The 13,888-nt window shown below is 43.2% G+C and overlaps 1 protein-coding gene across 9 annotated transcripts in view; it reads left to right on the top strand.

Moving 5' to 3' along the window:
• The window catches only part of IKZF4 (IKAROS family zinc finger 4), a 48,319-nt gene that overhangs the window by 4,378 nt on the left and 30,053 nt on the right, over window positions 1-13,888 (top strand). For 3 of the 9 annotated variants that reach the window (XM_075901920.1, XM_075901921.1, XM_075901918.1), the window contains exon 2: window positions 13,060-13,114. The exons of 3 other annotated variants lie outside the window; for them this stretch is intronic. In XM_075901920.1, the coding sequence (XP_075758035.1) occupies window positions 13,075-13,114 (40 nt within the window). In that variant the 5' untranslated portion in view covers window positions 13,060-13,074. Of the gene's footprint in view, window positions 1-13,059; window positions 13,115-13,888 lie in introns of those variants that run through there. 3 more of the 9 variants (XM_075901922.1, XM_075901919.1, XM_075901927.1) reach the window with 1 other exon arrangement.

Here is a 13,888-nt window from a genome sequence, read left to right as displayed (position 1 = left end):
TCCCTCAGACAGGGCTGCTGCCACCCTGCGCTGCTGCCTCTGTATCAGGAGCTGCAGCACAGGGCTACAGGCAGCTGGTCCACGAGGGGAGCAGGTTTTTAAACTGGCTTCCCTTGCGCACCAGCTCCCGCCTGGCACCCCACACTGGTTCCTCTGATACAGAGGCAACAGTGCGGAGTGGCAAGGGGGTCCTCAGGAGTGGGGCTGGAGCGCACTGGCTGCTGTCCCCGTCTACTATGAAATAGTTGAGTAACTGATAAGAGTTCATGAGGTTACTCAACTATTCAGTTAACCGATATTTAACATCCCTAATCTGGCATCGCAACAGTTAATAGTAGTCAAGTACATTGTGTTTCTAGACTGCTTCATGCTGGATCTCAAAATATTGGTGTTCAAAAGTGCAGCTTGCCTTTATTTGTAAAGGTTGCTGTCACTCGCGGGTGGTGGGTAGAAGTGGGACTGACTTTCCATTTGTCTGTGAATCTGTTTAGGCAAATGCTGCTGAGGAGGTCGTATTTTCCTTCATTCCCTTAGGAATAAAAGAAGCCTTGCACTTCATGCTACCTTTTGTAGTTTTCAGTATAACATCCCATGATTATGGTTATTTATCTAAATTGTGGTAGTGCCCAGAAAATTCAGCAAGGGCTTTGATGCTGTACAAAAACACAGTAAGAGAGGATCCTTTTTGGCGCTTTGATTTCAAACTTTATTTTAAGAGTTATTTAATCTCAGTGTTGAGCAGCAGTAATTGAACTTACTATTTTATTATGACTCCATCAATGGCCTTTAAATAAAAATGGGAAATTTACACCTAGACCTCCGATTAATATTATTAGACAGTTACTTCTATGGCAGACTTTCCAGTGATATAATCCTAAAACCCCCCATATACTTCAGTCAAATATGGTTCTGGTAACCGTTCATGTTTAATGTAAGGCCACTAGATTGGACCTAACTTTGGGTGCTGATCAAAGGCAATGGATTTAGATTTCTAAAGTGGTTTACAGTATCTCTTGTCTGTCTCTCTCTTCCCCCAGTTTTCAAGTATTGCCTTTGTAGAAGGGACAGCATTTTTACTCATGTTTCAGTCTTTAGAATAGGGGACTCCAACACAGGAGTTATTTCAGAGCTGCTTGGTGTTAAGTGTGCTTGTCCCTCCATGTTCTTAGATGGAAAATATCCAACTTAGCTGTGCTGCTAAGTGTAAGAAAAAGGTGGTGGTGATGAGTTCACCAGACCAGTAAAGAGGACCAGTTTATTAGGCTAAGCCCTTACTATAAAGGGATCTCACTAAATTGGTTGTGGCCGACAAAATGGCAGATGGAATTCAGTGCTGATAAGTGCAAAGTAATTCCAACGATACATAGAAACTGTTGGAGTCTGAATTAGCTGTTACACTCAACCAAGAGAGCTTAGAGTCATTGTGGGTCATTCCCTGAAAACATCTGTTCAATGTGCAGCTGTAGTCAAAAAAGCTACCGATGTTAGGAACCACGAGGAATGGGAATGAGACAGAAGGTACCATCGTGTCACTATTATAAATCTGTGATAGGCCCACATCTAGAACACTGTGTGTAGTCTGGCCACTTCATCTCGAAAAGATCTGATAGAATTGGAAAAGATGCAGAGAAGGGCATCGAAAATGGTTAAGAGAATAGAATAGCTTCCATCTGAGGAAAGATTAAAAAGACTGGCATTGTTTCACTTAGAGAAGAGATGACTAAAGATAGAGGTCTATAAAATCATGAATGGCATAGAAAACGTGAATAGGGAAGTGTTATTTACTCCTTCATGGAACACAGGGATGAGGGGGTCACTTGGTGAAATTAATAGGCAACAGGTTTAAAACAACTAAAAGAAAATTCTGCTTTACACAACGCACAACCAACTATGGGGTAAGTTGCCAATGGTGTAATGAAGGCTAAAAGTATACTGGATTAAAAAATACCAACTAGATAAGTTCCTGAAGTCCTTCAATGGCTACGCGCCAACATGGCCAGAGACACAACCCTGTGCTTATCTTAAACTACTGACTGCCAGAAGCTGGTATTGGATCTGGGGGTGGGTCACTTGAAATTGCTCTGTTCTGTTGGTTCTCTCTGAAGCGTCTGCCAGTGGCCACTGTCGGAAGACAAAAGACTTGTCTAGATGGACCATTGGTCTGAACCAGAATGGCTGTTCTTATGTTTCTTTGTGGTAACCTTCTGTCAAGTGGGTGGCTTAGATTTCTTTCTGCATTATATTTCTTTCTCCCATTCCTAATGCAGTAACTTGAAAAGGCTGCTGCTTAACACTTTAATATTACGTTAAATGTGCACAGTAACACCTCATTAAATTGCATGCTTCACAATAAGTGCTCAAGAAAATCGGGGGGGGGGGGGGGAGTCCTTTCACTATTAAAAATGATGCACAGGCAGAGACAGCCTTTTGGTCTAGTTTTCCGTTCAATTCATTTTTCCAATTATACTGCAGGCTGTTTACTGATCTATGCAAAACATTAAATAATGAAAACTAAATGGCAGTGGATAAAATTAAGGGACAAAAACACCCCCTCATGATGTGCTAGCTCTGTGTTTTGATTTTGTCTATTTACTCTCTAATTTGTCAAAATCACTCAGCTGCAAAGGGTTTTCTCCAGTTTAGTGAGGTTCCGCTCTACCAGATAACTGCAGCTTGCTGTAGCTGCTTCCGAGCTCTGAAGCAGTTTTTTTGGCATTTAAATCACTGGCAGTTTGATTTAAAATACCACCCTCCCCTTTTTTTAGTTGTGCTTATTTTTGAAACACTTCCAATGACCCAAACTTAAAAAAAAAAGCCAGTTCATCCGATGAACGGCTTTCTATAGCAAAGATGGAAAAAAGTCCTCATGCTGGAAAATAAACTACTGTTGATGGAAACAATGGGTTGGAAAAAGAAAATACAGGGGCGTTTATGGCATTTATTAATTCTTACCTTAGCTGAGATGCTAATTACGGCTGCATTTGCCGTAGATCCTTTTCTTCACATGTCCCACAATTGAAGCTCCACTGGTGATATGATGCTTATATAAATATTAATAATACCCAGCACTTATGTAGAGGATTTACTGAGGGAGTCAACATCTGCTGTAGGATGGGGAGCTGAGGCACAGAGTTAAGGTGACTTGCACAGCAGTGGAGCTGAGAATAGAACCCGGCTCTTCTGGGCCCCAGTCCTGTGCTCCTAGGCCATGCTCTTCAGATAATAGTCTTCTTCTGGACTCTTATATGTTAGGACTCTTGGTGGATCAGCAAAGCTGTGCAGATCTCTTGGGTAAGTTTGTCCTCTGTCCATGACTCCAAGGCTGACGAAGTCATTAGAAGAGTGAAGGTGTTCTGAAGAGTTTGCTTTTAGACATTTGCTTTTCCCTGTTTGAATGAATGATCCACCTAATTGAATTGACACTGCATCAGCTTGTGAGACCCCTGCCTGTGTTCTTCCTGGACAGCCCCATGATAGAGGGAGAAAGGAACCCCATGTTGCAGTATTTGCCCTTGGTATTTATTTCCAGGGGCATGTTTTCAGTACTGGGAATGTCTCCTGCTGTTTCTGATTAGCTTCATGTCAGGACTGAAAATTTCATTTATCTATCCCGTCGTCCAAACAAAATAAATTGTCCTCAGTTTCAAAGCATTCTTCTCATTGGTAAAACCACTATAGAAATATCCAAGTGGAGAGAGGTGCTGCAAATCTTTGGTGCCGCTTATTAAGCTCTTGGTTGTCTGTTGATCAGCATTATCTCAATTCCTGGTGCTTGGCTTTATATCTCAAAGTGCTGCACAAACATTAACTAATCCTCATATCAGTTGGTAGGTGGGTCTCTTTACCTATATTTTATAGATGGGGAACCTGAAACATAGGAAATTAAATTCCTTGTCTCTGTCGGTGGTGCTGGGCATAGAACTTTGAAGTTCTCGATTGCCAAACCTGGTACTCAGACTGCTAGACTCTGTGCCATCTCTCAGGTGTCTTGTGTTGTGGGAAGGGAAGCAAGGATGTATTTCAAAGAGCTGACAATGCTTCCAAGTTCCTGAAAGAAGTTTAATAATATAATGATCTACAAAGGAACAAAAAAAGTTGTCATTTTTATTGTATTTTATTTACTGACTGCTTCCTTATCATGATAAAATGTCAGTTCTTTGCTTGTTTTTTTTTTTAACTGTCAGCAATATCAAGTTTTGTCTTGTTTTTGATGGAAGATTCCTGAAGGACTAGAAAATTGCTGTAGGAACTTTCCCAGCACTCAACTGAAGTACCAGTTTGACTCTTTCACACACAGTTTTACTCCCAAGAGTACATTAGATGCTGGAATTTAAATAGAGGCTTAGAAAAATAATGTTTGGAATAAATCTGGTTGAAATTAAAAATCAACAAATCTTCCTCTTAATTGCTTACCTTTCAGTTTTTATGGTTAATTCTTAACGTAAAACATCTATTGGTGATGGAGAAAATAAATCGAACTCCTGTTGCAAAAGGAAAGTCAAATTAGAACAGGAGCATAAACTCAGGCAAGTCAAGTATAAAAGTAAAATTAGGCAGACCAAAAAGGAATTGGAAGAGTAGCCCATAAAAGACACACAAACTAACAGCAATTTTAAAAAGTGCATTGGAAGCAGGACCCCTCGGGGTCACTGAACGGTGAAGACAAACCCACTGTGGAGGAACTAAATGAATCCTTTGCCTCAGTCTTCACTGCAGAGGATGTGAGGGAGCTCCTCACATCCGAGAAACTGTCCTAGATTGAGGTGTCAGTGGAGAAGGTTTTGGAATAAACTGATAAACAGTAATAGGCCATCAAATGGGATTCCCCAAGGATCTGAAGGAACTCAGATATAAAATTTCAGAACTAGCTGGTACATAACCAATTGCTTAAACTGGCCTCTGTACCAGAGGATTGGAAAACAGCTAATATAATGGCAATCTTTAAAAAAGGCTCCAGAGGCAATCCTGACAATTATGCACCAGTAAGCCGATTTGTTGAGGACAGCACAGCTTTTGTGAAGGGAAATCCAGCCTCATCAATCTATTAGATTTCTTGTAGGGGGTCAGCAGACATGTTGATTGAGCAGATATAGTGTTCTCTGACTTTAAGAAAGCCTTTGCCAAGGTCCCTCCCCGAAGGCTCTTTGACAAAGTGAGTAGTCCTGGGATAAGAGGGAAGATCCTCTCATGGATCAATATCTGGTTCAAAGATAGGGAACAAAGCATAGGAATAAATCAGCTTTCACAGTGGAGAGAGGTAAATCATGGGCTCTCCCAAAGAACCGGTACTGTTCAACATATTCACAAATGACTGGAAAAGGGGGTAGACAGGGAGGTGACCGAGTTTGCTCACAGTACAAAACTACTCAAGGTAGCTTAGTCCAGAGCTGTCTACGAAGAGTTACGAAGAGAGCTCACAAAACTGCGTGACTAGGCAAGAAAATGGCAGATGAAATTCAGCCTTAGTAAATGGAAAATAATTCACCCTGGAAAACATAATCCCAACTATACATACAAAACAATGGTGTCTTAATTAGCTGTTACCACTCAACAAAGAGAGGTTGGAGTCGTTGTGAATAGTGCTCTGAAAATATTGGCTCAGTGTGCAGTGGCAGCTCAAAAAGCTAACAGAGTTAGGGGGAGGATAGAAAAGATCATCATGCCACTATATAAATCCATGGTACGCCCACACCTTGAATACTGCCGGCAGTGCTGGCCGCTCCATCTCAGAAAAGGCATATTAGAACTGGGAAAAAGTAGTGAAGGACAACGAAAGGGATGAAGGGTGTGGAACTGTGTCCATCGGAGGAGAGATTAAAAAGGCTGGGACTGTTCATCTTGGAAAAGAGATGACTGAGGGGGAGATGTGATAGAGGGCTATAAAAGCATGGTGTGGAAAAAGTGAATAAAGAAGTGTTGTTTACCCCCGACATCTAAGAGAAGAACTAGGGGTCACCTGCTGGAATGAATAAGCAGCAAGTTTAAAACAAATGTACACAAGTACTAGGTCACACAACACACAGTCAGTCTGCGGGACTTGTTGCCAGGGGATGTTGTAAAGGCCAGACGTATGACCGGCTTCAGAAAAGAATTGGATATGTTCATGGAGGATAAGTCCATCAGTAGCTATTTCCCAAGATGGTCGAGGACACAGCTCCGTGCTCTGGGTGTCCCTAAGCCTCTGACTGACAGAAGCTGGGAGTAGGCAACAGGGGATGGAAATTGGCTTGTTCTGTTCCTTCCCTCTAACGCACCTGGCATTGGCCACTGTCAGAAGACTGGGCTAGATAGACTATTGATCTGACCAGTCTGGCTGTTCTTCTGGTTTTGTTTTTTTATTCAGAAAGCCTGTTAGACAGTTGTTAGCCGCACAGACTTAAAAGTAGCTTGACATCTCACTTCCGCCATACAGTCTGAATTAACGGTAAAATAAAAATTAAATTTAAAATGCCCTTAGTTGAGGAAGGCTTTGTCTAGGGAATGTTTGTAACAGGAGAGGAGAAATGTCTCCAACCCCCCAAAAATGCAGCTTTCTATTTGATGAGTGCACATTGGCTTGACGGTATTTTGATCGGTATGTTTCCTTTTTCAAGAACAAGAAGTGTTAAGTGTTCATGTCTTGCCTATGAAGGAAAGGACGTGTGTTCTCTAACATATGCCATCAGGGACAGCTCCTACATAGGCTTGACTTAAAAAGCAGAATATTTTATCTAGTGTATGTTTCAGACAATTGTTTGAAAGTTTATTCTGTTGTTGTTTTTTTAAACACAGTCCTCCTGGCTCTCTTTGCATTACAATTGTATTTGCTATTGTATTTCTCATACCAGCTATATCCCAGAACTAAGTTCAGTAACAGCTGAAGAGAGGGCAGAGAAATTCAGAAGCTATAGGCAGGAGAGAAAAGATAGATTTTAGCTGAAACTTGCAGCACGTTGAACAATTTGTTTTGACACTATCTTTTTACTTTGGGATCTTTCAGTATCAATAGGGTCATTTTAAGGTCACATCTCACTCTGTAACTTATTGAAAGCTAAATATACATCTCAGCCCTCCATCCCCTGTGCAGAATGGGGGCCCTAAATGCCCACAGTTGGAACGTATTTCCCCAGCTCATTCAGCATAAATGGAGGCATGCTAACCCTAAAGGTCACTGAAAGATTCTCAATTGAGACAAGATCTGTCTCCTTGAAGGAGAGGATGAAGCGAGTACGTTTTAGCACCACCGACCCTGTGAGTATCTCCTTTTCTTTACACCCTTCGTGGAGGGAAAGATAAATGCCTAGCACTGTGAAGCTTGCAAGTTTGCTACTGAGTTGAAAAGCACAAGCTGTTGCCTTTGCCTTGATTAGTGGATTCACTGAAGCTGGAAGTTTTCATCGCTCCTTGCTGTCTGTTGCACTGCTTTTGTTGGTTAATTGTTTTCATGCCATTAAAATGTGAGGGTGTTCATTTTAACAGTTCCCGAGGGAGGCTCCTGTTTATCCCAGCTTGCAATTTGAATGGCACAAACAGTCCAATTTGTGCATCTTAAACAGTGAATCATGGTGGGCACAAAAATAAAATGTACGTGCTCCCCAGGGAGATGTACATTCAGAGCAACGTGGGAGTGTTGGGCTTTTGCGAGGACCTGAAGAATTTGAATCCTTGTGGTTGGACTGTCCATAAGCCTTGCTGTAGGATCTGGTGCTTTCTGCAAGGCAGGCGTCTTCTCAAGAGGGGTTAATGTTCATTGTGATCCTCCTTGTAACAACGCAGATGCCTCAGTATAATTTGGGTGGAATTTGGTGTTCTCATGCTGACAGTTATGGCATCGGGAATCTGAAAAGCGCTGCATGCCTGACGTTGGGACATTTTAAATGCAAAGCACTATTTCACAGTACTTAGGATCTAGCCAGAGCAATGGGATGAAATTAAGAGAAGAAAAATGTCGCCCGTCTTCCAGCGAGAACACTAGGGCTGCGTCTAGACTGGCAAAATATTGCGCAAATACTTTTAACAGAAAAGCTTTTCCGTTAAAAGTATTCGCACAAGAGAGCGTCTATACTGGCATGTGCCTTTGTGCAAAAGATTTGCTTTTGTGCAAAAGCATCCATGCCAGTGTAGACACTTTCTTGCGCAAGAAAGCTCCAATGGCCATTTTAGCCATTGGGCTTTCTTGCGCAAGAAATTAACTTGGCTGTCTACACCAAGAATACTTGCGCAAGAGGGCTTATCCCTGAGCGGGAGCGTCGGAGTATTTGCGCAAGAACCACTGATTTTGTACAGTACAAAGTCAGTGTTCTTGCGCAAATACTCGCAGCCACTGTAGACAGGCGGCAAGATTTTGTGCAAAATCTTGCCAGTCTAGACGCAGCCCAAGACACTAGAATTGTGTCCCATAGGACTGATGGACTCCTCATGGCTTGAGACATTTGAAAGTAGACAGGAGTCTGGGGATGGATGGGCTAAGGGACCTAACAAGACTTTTGTAGCTCTAGAGTTCTTTCATAATTCACATAACTACTAACTACACAGGGATCTAGCCCCTTTCCCCTCTGTAAGTCAGTCTAGTCCTAAATTTTCTCAAAAGTCTCTTTCAGCACAAAGGACATTTACAAATTGCATCGCGGTGAGATTGGATGTTTTGCTTTTAATTAGCTATTTCTGAGCCCCCCCTCCTCCCGCGCCCAGTCTGGTCACTAGGGTAAGAGGTTTTGTTTCAGATGGTAGGAGAACTTCTAAAGCCACGCTGCTGTAACTTGAGTGTGTTGAAGTGTTTCCTCTCTTTGACTAATAGGACCCTGTAGTATTGGCCAGCAATCTGCCATAGTAGGAATGTGGAATGGGACAACTCAGTGGCTGAAGCGTGATGTTTGCCGTGTTTCATGGCCATGTAGCTGCATGGACAAATCTCCAGCAGCCTGGAGAAATTGGGTTGTGCATTTCACACAAGACCTTGTGACTCAAGGAGGGTCATGTCTCTTCTGTATAGGCACCAGAGAGTCCATGGGATGCTTTTCTTAAGACTAGAGGTCCCTCCAGAGATCTAAATATCTCCTTTCATTTGTGCTGACCTTTCTGGAGGCAGTTGTATTTCATAGGGGCTGATCATTCAGCATTTGGAGAAGGCTTTGGGATAAAGTCCTGGAAATACAAGTGCTAATTGGCAGTGCCTTTATGGTCCAGTTCCTTCCAGACCCAGTGCATGCCATCAAAATGTAAAATTCACCCTTTGAAAGCAATCTGTGGTTTAAAGAAACGGATTGTTTGTCACCTGCCTTGCTGACTTTGAGATCTAGGGTCTGGTGTTGAGTGTTTGTTGTAAACATGCGTCCCCAACATAAAACAAAACACAGCCATTTTCTCAACCGGGGGTCCTTAAGGCCAGTCATTCCTCGTGGGCTTCAGTAAGTAGCGCCTTATTCACTGGATATAGCCAGAGTAAGAGAGCCTGCTGATAGGCATCTGAGTTGGCCAGGTGCTGTAAGGTCTTCCCAGTTCTCTTTTCCCCCTTTTAAAATAGAGATGGTATTTGAGGCTTGCTCCCTTGATATTGGTTACAGGCACCTTGAATAGAATTGAACAGCTTGTGTGAATTAGGGATGTTACATTTTGATTAATCAGCGAATTGAGTAGTTGATGGAATTTCCATTGATTACTCCATTAGTCGATAAGGGGGGAAGGGGCACTTGCTATCCCCGCTGCACCTCTGTCTTTGAAATTTAGTAAGAGTCGCCCGCAGCTCTTGCTGCATTTCAAAGGCAGAGGCGCAGTGGGGAACCTGCCGTGAGCGGGGAATTAAGCAGTCCCCACTCGTGCTCAGTTCCCCATGGTGCTTCTGCCTCCGCTGTCCATCCCCTCCCCATCCCTGCACTGTAGAGATGGTGCTGTGGGGAACCAGCTTCAGCCAGCACCAGCTCCTGCTTCCCCCTCCCCTTACTGCCTCTGATACAGAGGCAGCAAGGTGGGGGGGGGATGCAGGAAGTCAGTTTGACTACCCCCCATCTTGGACTACTCTTTTACATCCTAAGTGTGAATAAGGAGTAAGGGCTGCAAACGGGGCCTCAACTCAGCAGTGTGCTCAGCTGAGTACTTAGCTTGTGTGAAATGAGTCGATTGTGGTCCCAGTCCTTGCCAGCCCCTGCACACAATCGAAAACAAGAATTGAAATTGTTCTTCGTCTCGACCCAGAGGCTCCCTTTGCACCCCTGTAGGAGGCCCCTCTCGGACAGAGCTGAGGCATATGGGGGGGGGGGGAGTATGAGGAAGCGTGCACTGCTTGCGAGCACCAAGTCGTGTAGAAGCAATGAACATGCTGGCTGCAAGGACAAGTGGGGTGTGGCTTGTCCTGACTGTGGCGATGGAGCTCAGAGCAAGCTCTGCTTTATAATGAACATGGGTCATATGGCGATAGAGGGGCAGTGTTAGTTCAAGCTGGCATTGAGAGACCATGATCTGAAATGGGCACCTGCTTCATTGCACAATAAAACTGGGGAGTCCTGAGAGATGGACACACATCAGACAGAACAGCCCACTTGGAAACATCCATGAGCAAAGTGGATCATTTGGCATTTTGGTTGTGTGCTTTGTTTTATTGAGTGTTTTCAGTGGCTTCTGCGGAGTCCAGGGCAAGGGTCCGGGGGGTGGCACTAAATAAAAATTACTTTTATTTGCATGTCATGTGCCCTTTGCATGGAGCCAGGTGAATCCCCATGTGTGGGTGCCTAACATTGACACGCAAAATTATGGATTCAGGAGAAATAAAACTGCAGGAGGCACTGTGAAACAGGGTGTTGCGTATATATTTCAACTGAAATTATTTTCATCTCGTAAAGTTAATCACCATTGTGGGTAGGAAGATTTCCTGTGCAATTCAGCCATCAGGCCTGGAAGGGGATGAAGAACAAATCCAGTGTTTTGAGGTGCAGATAGAACAAGGACCCAGCCACATAAGTGGTCTATAGTTGTTTAAAAACCGGGATGACAATAAAAGGAAGGAGCCTTTCTGCTTGATTTTTTTTTTTTTTTTTTTTTTTGGTCTGTTTATGTAGCGTGATTAACTGCGTCAGTGTTAGATTGATGTATTGGGGACCGAGCCCTCTTGTTTATCTGCAATAAGAAACCACATAAATTCCGACACTACCCCTTTCAGTAAGCTTTGTCTTCATTCTGGAGATTCCATACCACCGATAAGGCTGCGAGGGCAATTTTTGCTGCCATTACCAGCAACCGCGCCAATTTTAGTGTTTGTACCGGGGATGCTTGCGTAACTGGAAACTGAGCCACCAGCTCGCAGGCCAACGGCTGACACATAGCTATCCAACGGAAACCACCGCCACAACCGCTGGCCTGGCCTTTAACTGGTAGCCCAGGAGCGAAAGGCTCCATCTTGTTAAAGCCAGCTTGTTTATATGGATGCTTTTCAATTAAGTGCCTGTTGGCAAAGCCCTAAACTGTATCTTAAAGTGAGCAATTGGAGCTATTGGGTTAATCGACCGTGATGAATGAAATAAATAAATACTATGTCCTGCTTTGCGTCCAAGGGTCTGAACATGCTTTATACAGCATGTCAGTATCCAGGACCCACTTTGCAAATGAGACAGTGACCTGACTGAGGTCATCCAGGAGGCCACGGGCTACGAGACCCCAAATTTCATGGATCCCAGGCCATTACTCAAGCCACTAAGCCATCCTGTTAATGGTAGCGTTAATACCATTTACCTGAGCAATTTTGGTTTAAAAATTCCCTCTTTAAAATGGGAATTATCAGAAGGGGCAACTCAGATTTCTCTGACCTTTAACAAAGTAGTTTGCACTGGATTGAAATAACTTTCCATCATGGGGGGGAGGGGGAGAGGGAGGAAAAAAAGTTAAATTCTGTTGTTTTTCCTCCCATTCTGCTCACATTTTGCAAATTGCATTTATTTTCCCCCTCGAGGAGATAATTCATTGCAGCAAATTATCACTTTTAATTGTTCTCTGCAGCAAATTCTCCTAGTTTCTGAAGGTACCAACTGCAATTACTGCATGAATTCTAAACAGTGAAACTTGTGTCTTTTTACGGCCGCGCTGGTTTTGTTTTTTAAACAACACATGTAATTGACAAATAAAAAGCCATTTGGATGGATAAAATGTTCATTTTCTCTGCAGGGCACCAAGTAGCAAAATAGAAGGAAGATTTTTGCTTTTATTTCTAGTGTGATCTTTGGAATGACTCTCTTACAAAGCTGCGCAGCGGCACATTGTGTGCTAGTTTTCAGTCTCATTGCCCAAAGAACCATCCTCTTTCATTGATAAAATGAAGCTAAATGCTTCAGTTAAACACTTCTTATACTCCAGACTTCATATATCTGCTGCTACCCCATAGATAGCAGTAGTGCTTTTCAATAGAGAAGTCCTCTGCTGAAATGTGTTGATTCAATGAGCTGAATTGTATCTACAACTGTTATCATACCTTGCCAGTCAAGGTTTCAAATTAATTAGCAGTGGCCTGTGAGCACTTGTCCTTCTGGACCAGTCAAGTTTGAATCAGCTCTTGCCTTGTCAGATGCTCCAGGAGAATTGACAGCTGCTTTTCTCCTGTCTCGCACCACTTCCAGTGTTAGAAGTCTGACTTTTAAGAACTAATGCCATTTGACAGACTCCTATGGAAATGCTGTGATGGCGGAGAGCTGAAGGCAGGGGCTGGATGAAAATACCCTGTATTCGTTTTGTTTGTTGGGAATCGTTGCTTGTTGGATTCTCTGTGCTCCAAACTACCGAAATTTCATCACATTGCTGGCAGTGCAATAGCCTCAACTAAAATCAGCTAAAAGAACATTTTCTTGGTGCTTACAAAGTATCTCTTTAGTGCCCAATGTAAATGTCGTTCCAAAGCAAGGAGCAAATAAAAGTTTTAGCTTGTTCTGCAGTGCCAGTAGTGGTGCTGCAAACTGGCATTTATGAATCAGGACTAGGTAAGTTAATTCACCCTACAGCAAGAAGCTGATGGGCCCTTTTACTGAAAAAATTGTGTCTGGAAAGAGTCGCCAGCCTTGCGTTGCCAGAGCCTTTCTGATGGAGCTCTGCTTTCTCTTTCAGCAGAGTACCTTAAAGATGGATATAGAAGACTGCAATGGACGCTCTTACATATCTGGTATGTCACTTATGTTGCTGTTGTCCAGTGTTTTGGATATCTGTATTTCAAATGGCCATTTTCTGATGCTTAGTACAGGTTGAACCTCTCTAGTTCAGCACACTCTGGTCTGGCAACATCCGTGGTCCAGCATGATTTTAGCTAGCCAGATGTCCACTTATCATGGGCACGGCCAATTTTCCTGCAGTCCCATGAAGTCTGTTTACAGCCACCAATCCTAGATCTTGGTGTTCTGTTGCTGTTATTTAGCTCTAATTTACCTCTAACTGTCTTTCCAAAGCCCAGCATGCAGTGGAAGTGTTGCAAATGCTGCTAGACCATATTGGCCTCCTGTGATTTGGCAGATTCTCTGGTTTGGTGCCGGTCAGGTCCTGAGGATGCCAGGCAAGAGAGGTTCAATCTGTAGTTACCCGTGTGTGAGTCTAATGCCGGTGCATTGCATTGCTGCGCAGCTCTATGTAGATACATAATTGACGATGGTGATATGGATTAGGGTTAGCGTATCTTATTAATATTTATATCTGAAAAGTATCCACACGTGGTTGGCATTCCCCTTCTCAGCAACAGATCTATCTGCTGTCAATACAATCGTTTTTTAAGAAACAGAGTTAGAATTTAGTTGCTAAGATCAGCCTTAACTATAGCAGCTTTTATATGCTTGGTTACTCGTGTGTGATGGTCCGGTCCGTTTAGGGCACAAATCCAGGCTAGCAAGGGGTTGTCTCACCACGTGCCATATAACCTGGGGGGGCCTTGCAACTGTTACCCTCCGCC

The sequence above is a fragment of the Pelodiscus sinensis genome, chromosome 19, assembly GCF_049634645.1.
Source record: "Pelodiscus sinensis isolate JC-2024 chromosome 19, ASM4963464v1, whole genome shotgun sequence".
Classification (NCBI taxonomy): domain Eukaryota; kingdom Metazoa; phylum Chordata; order Testudines; family Trionychidae; genus Pelodiscus; species Pelodiscus sinensis.
The sequence above is the reverse complement of the archived record's forward strand: the minus strand, read 5'-3'. Positions and strand labels throughout refer to the sequence as shown.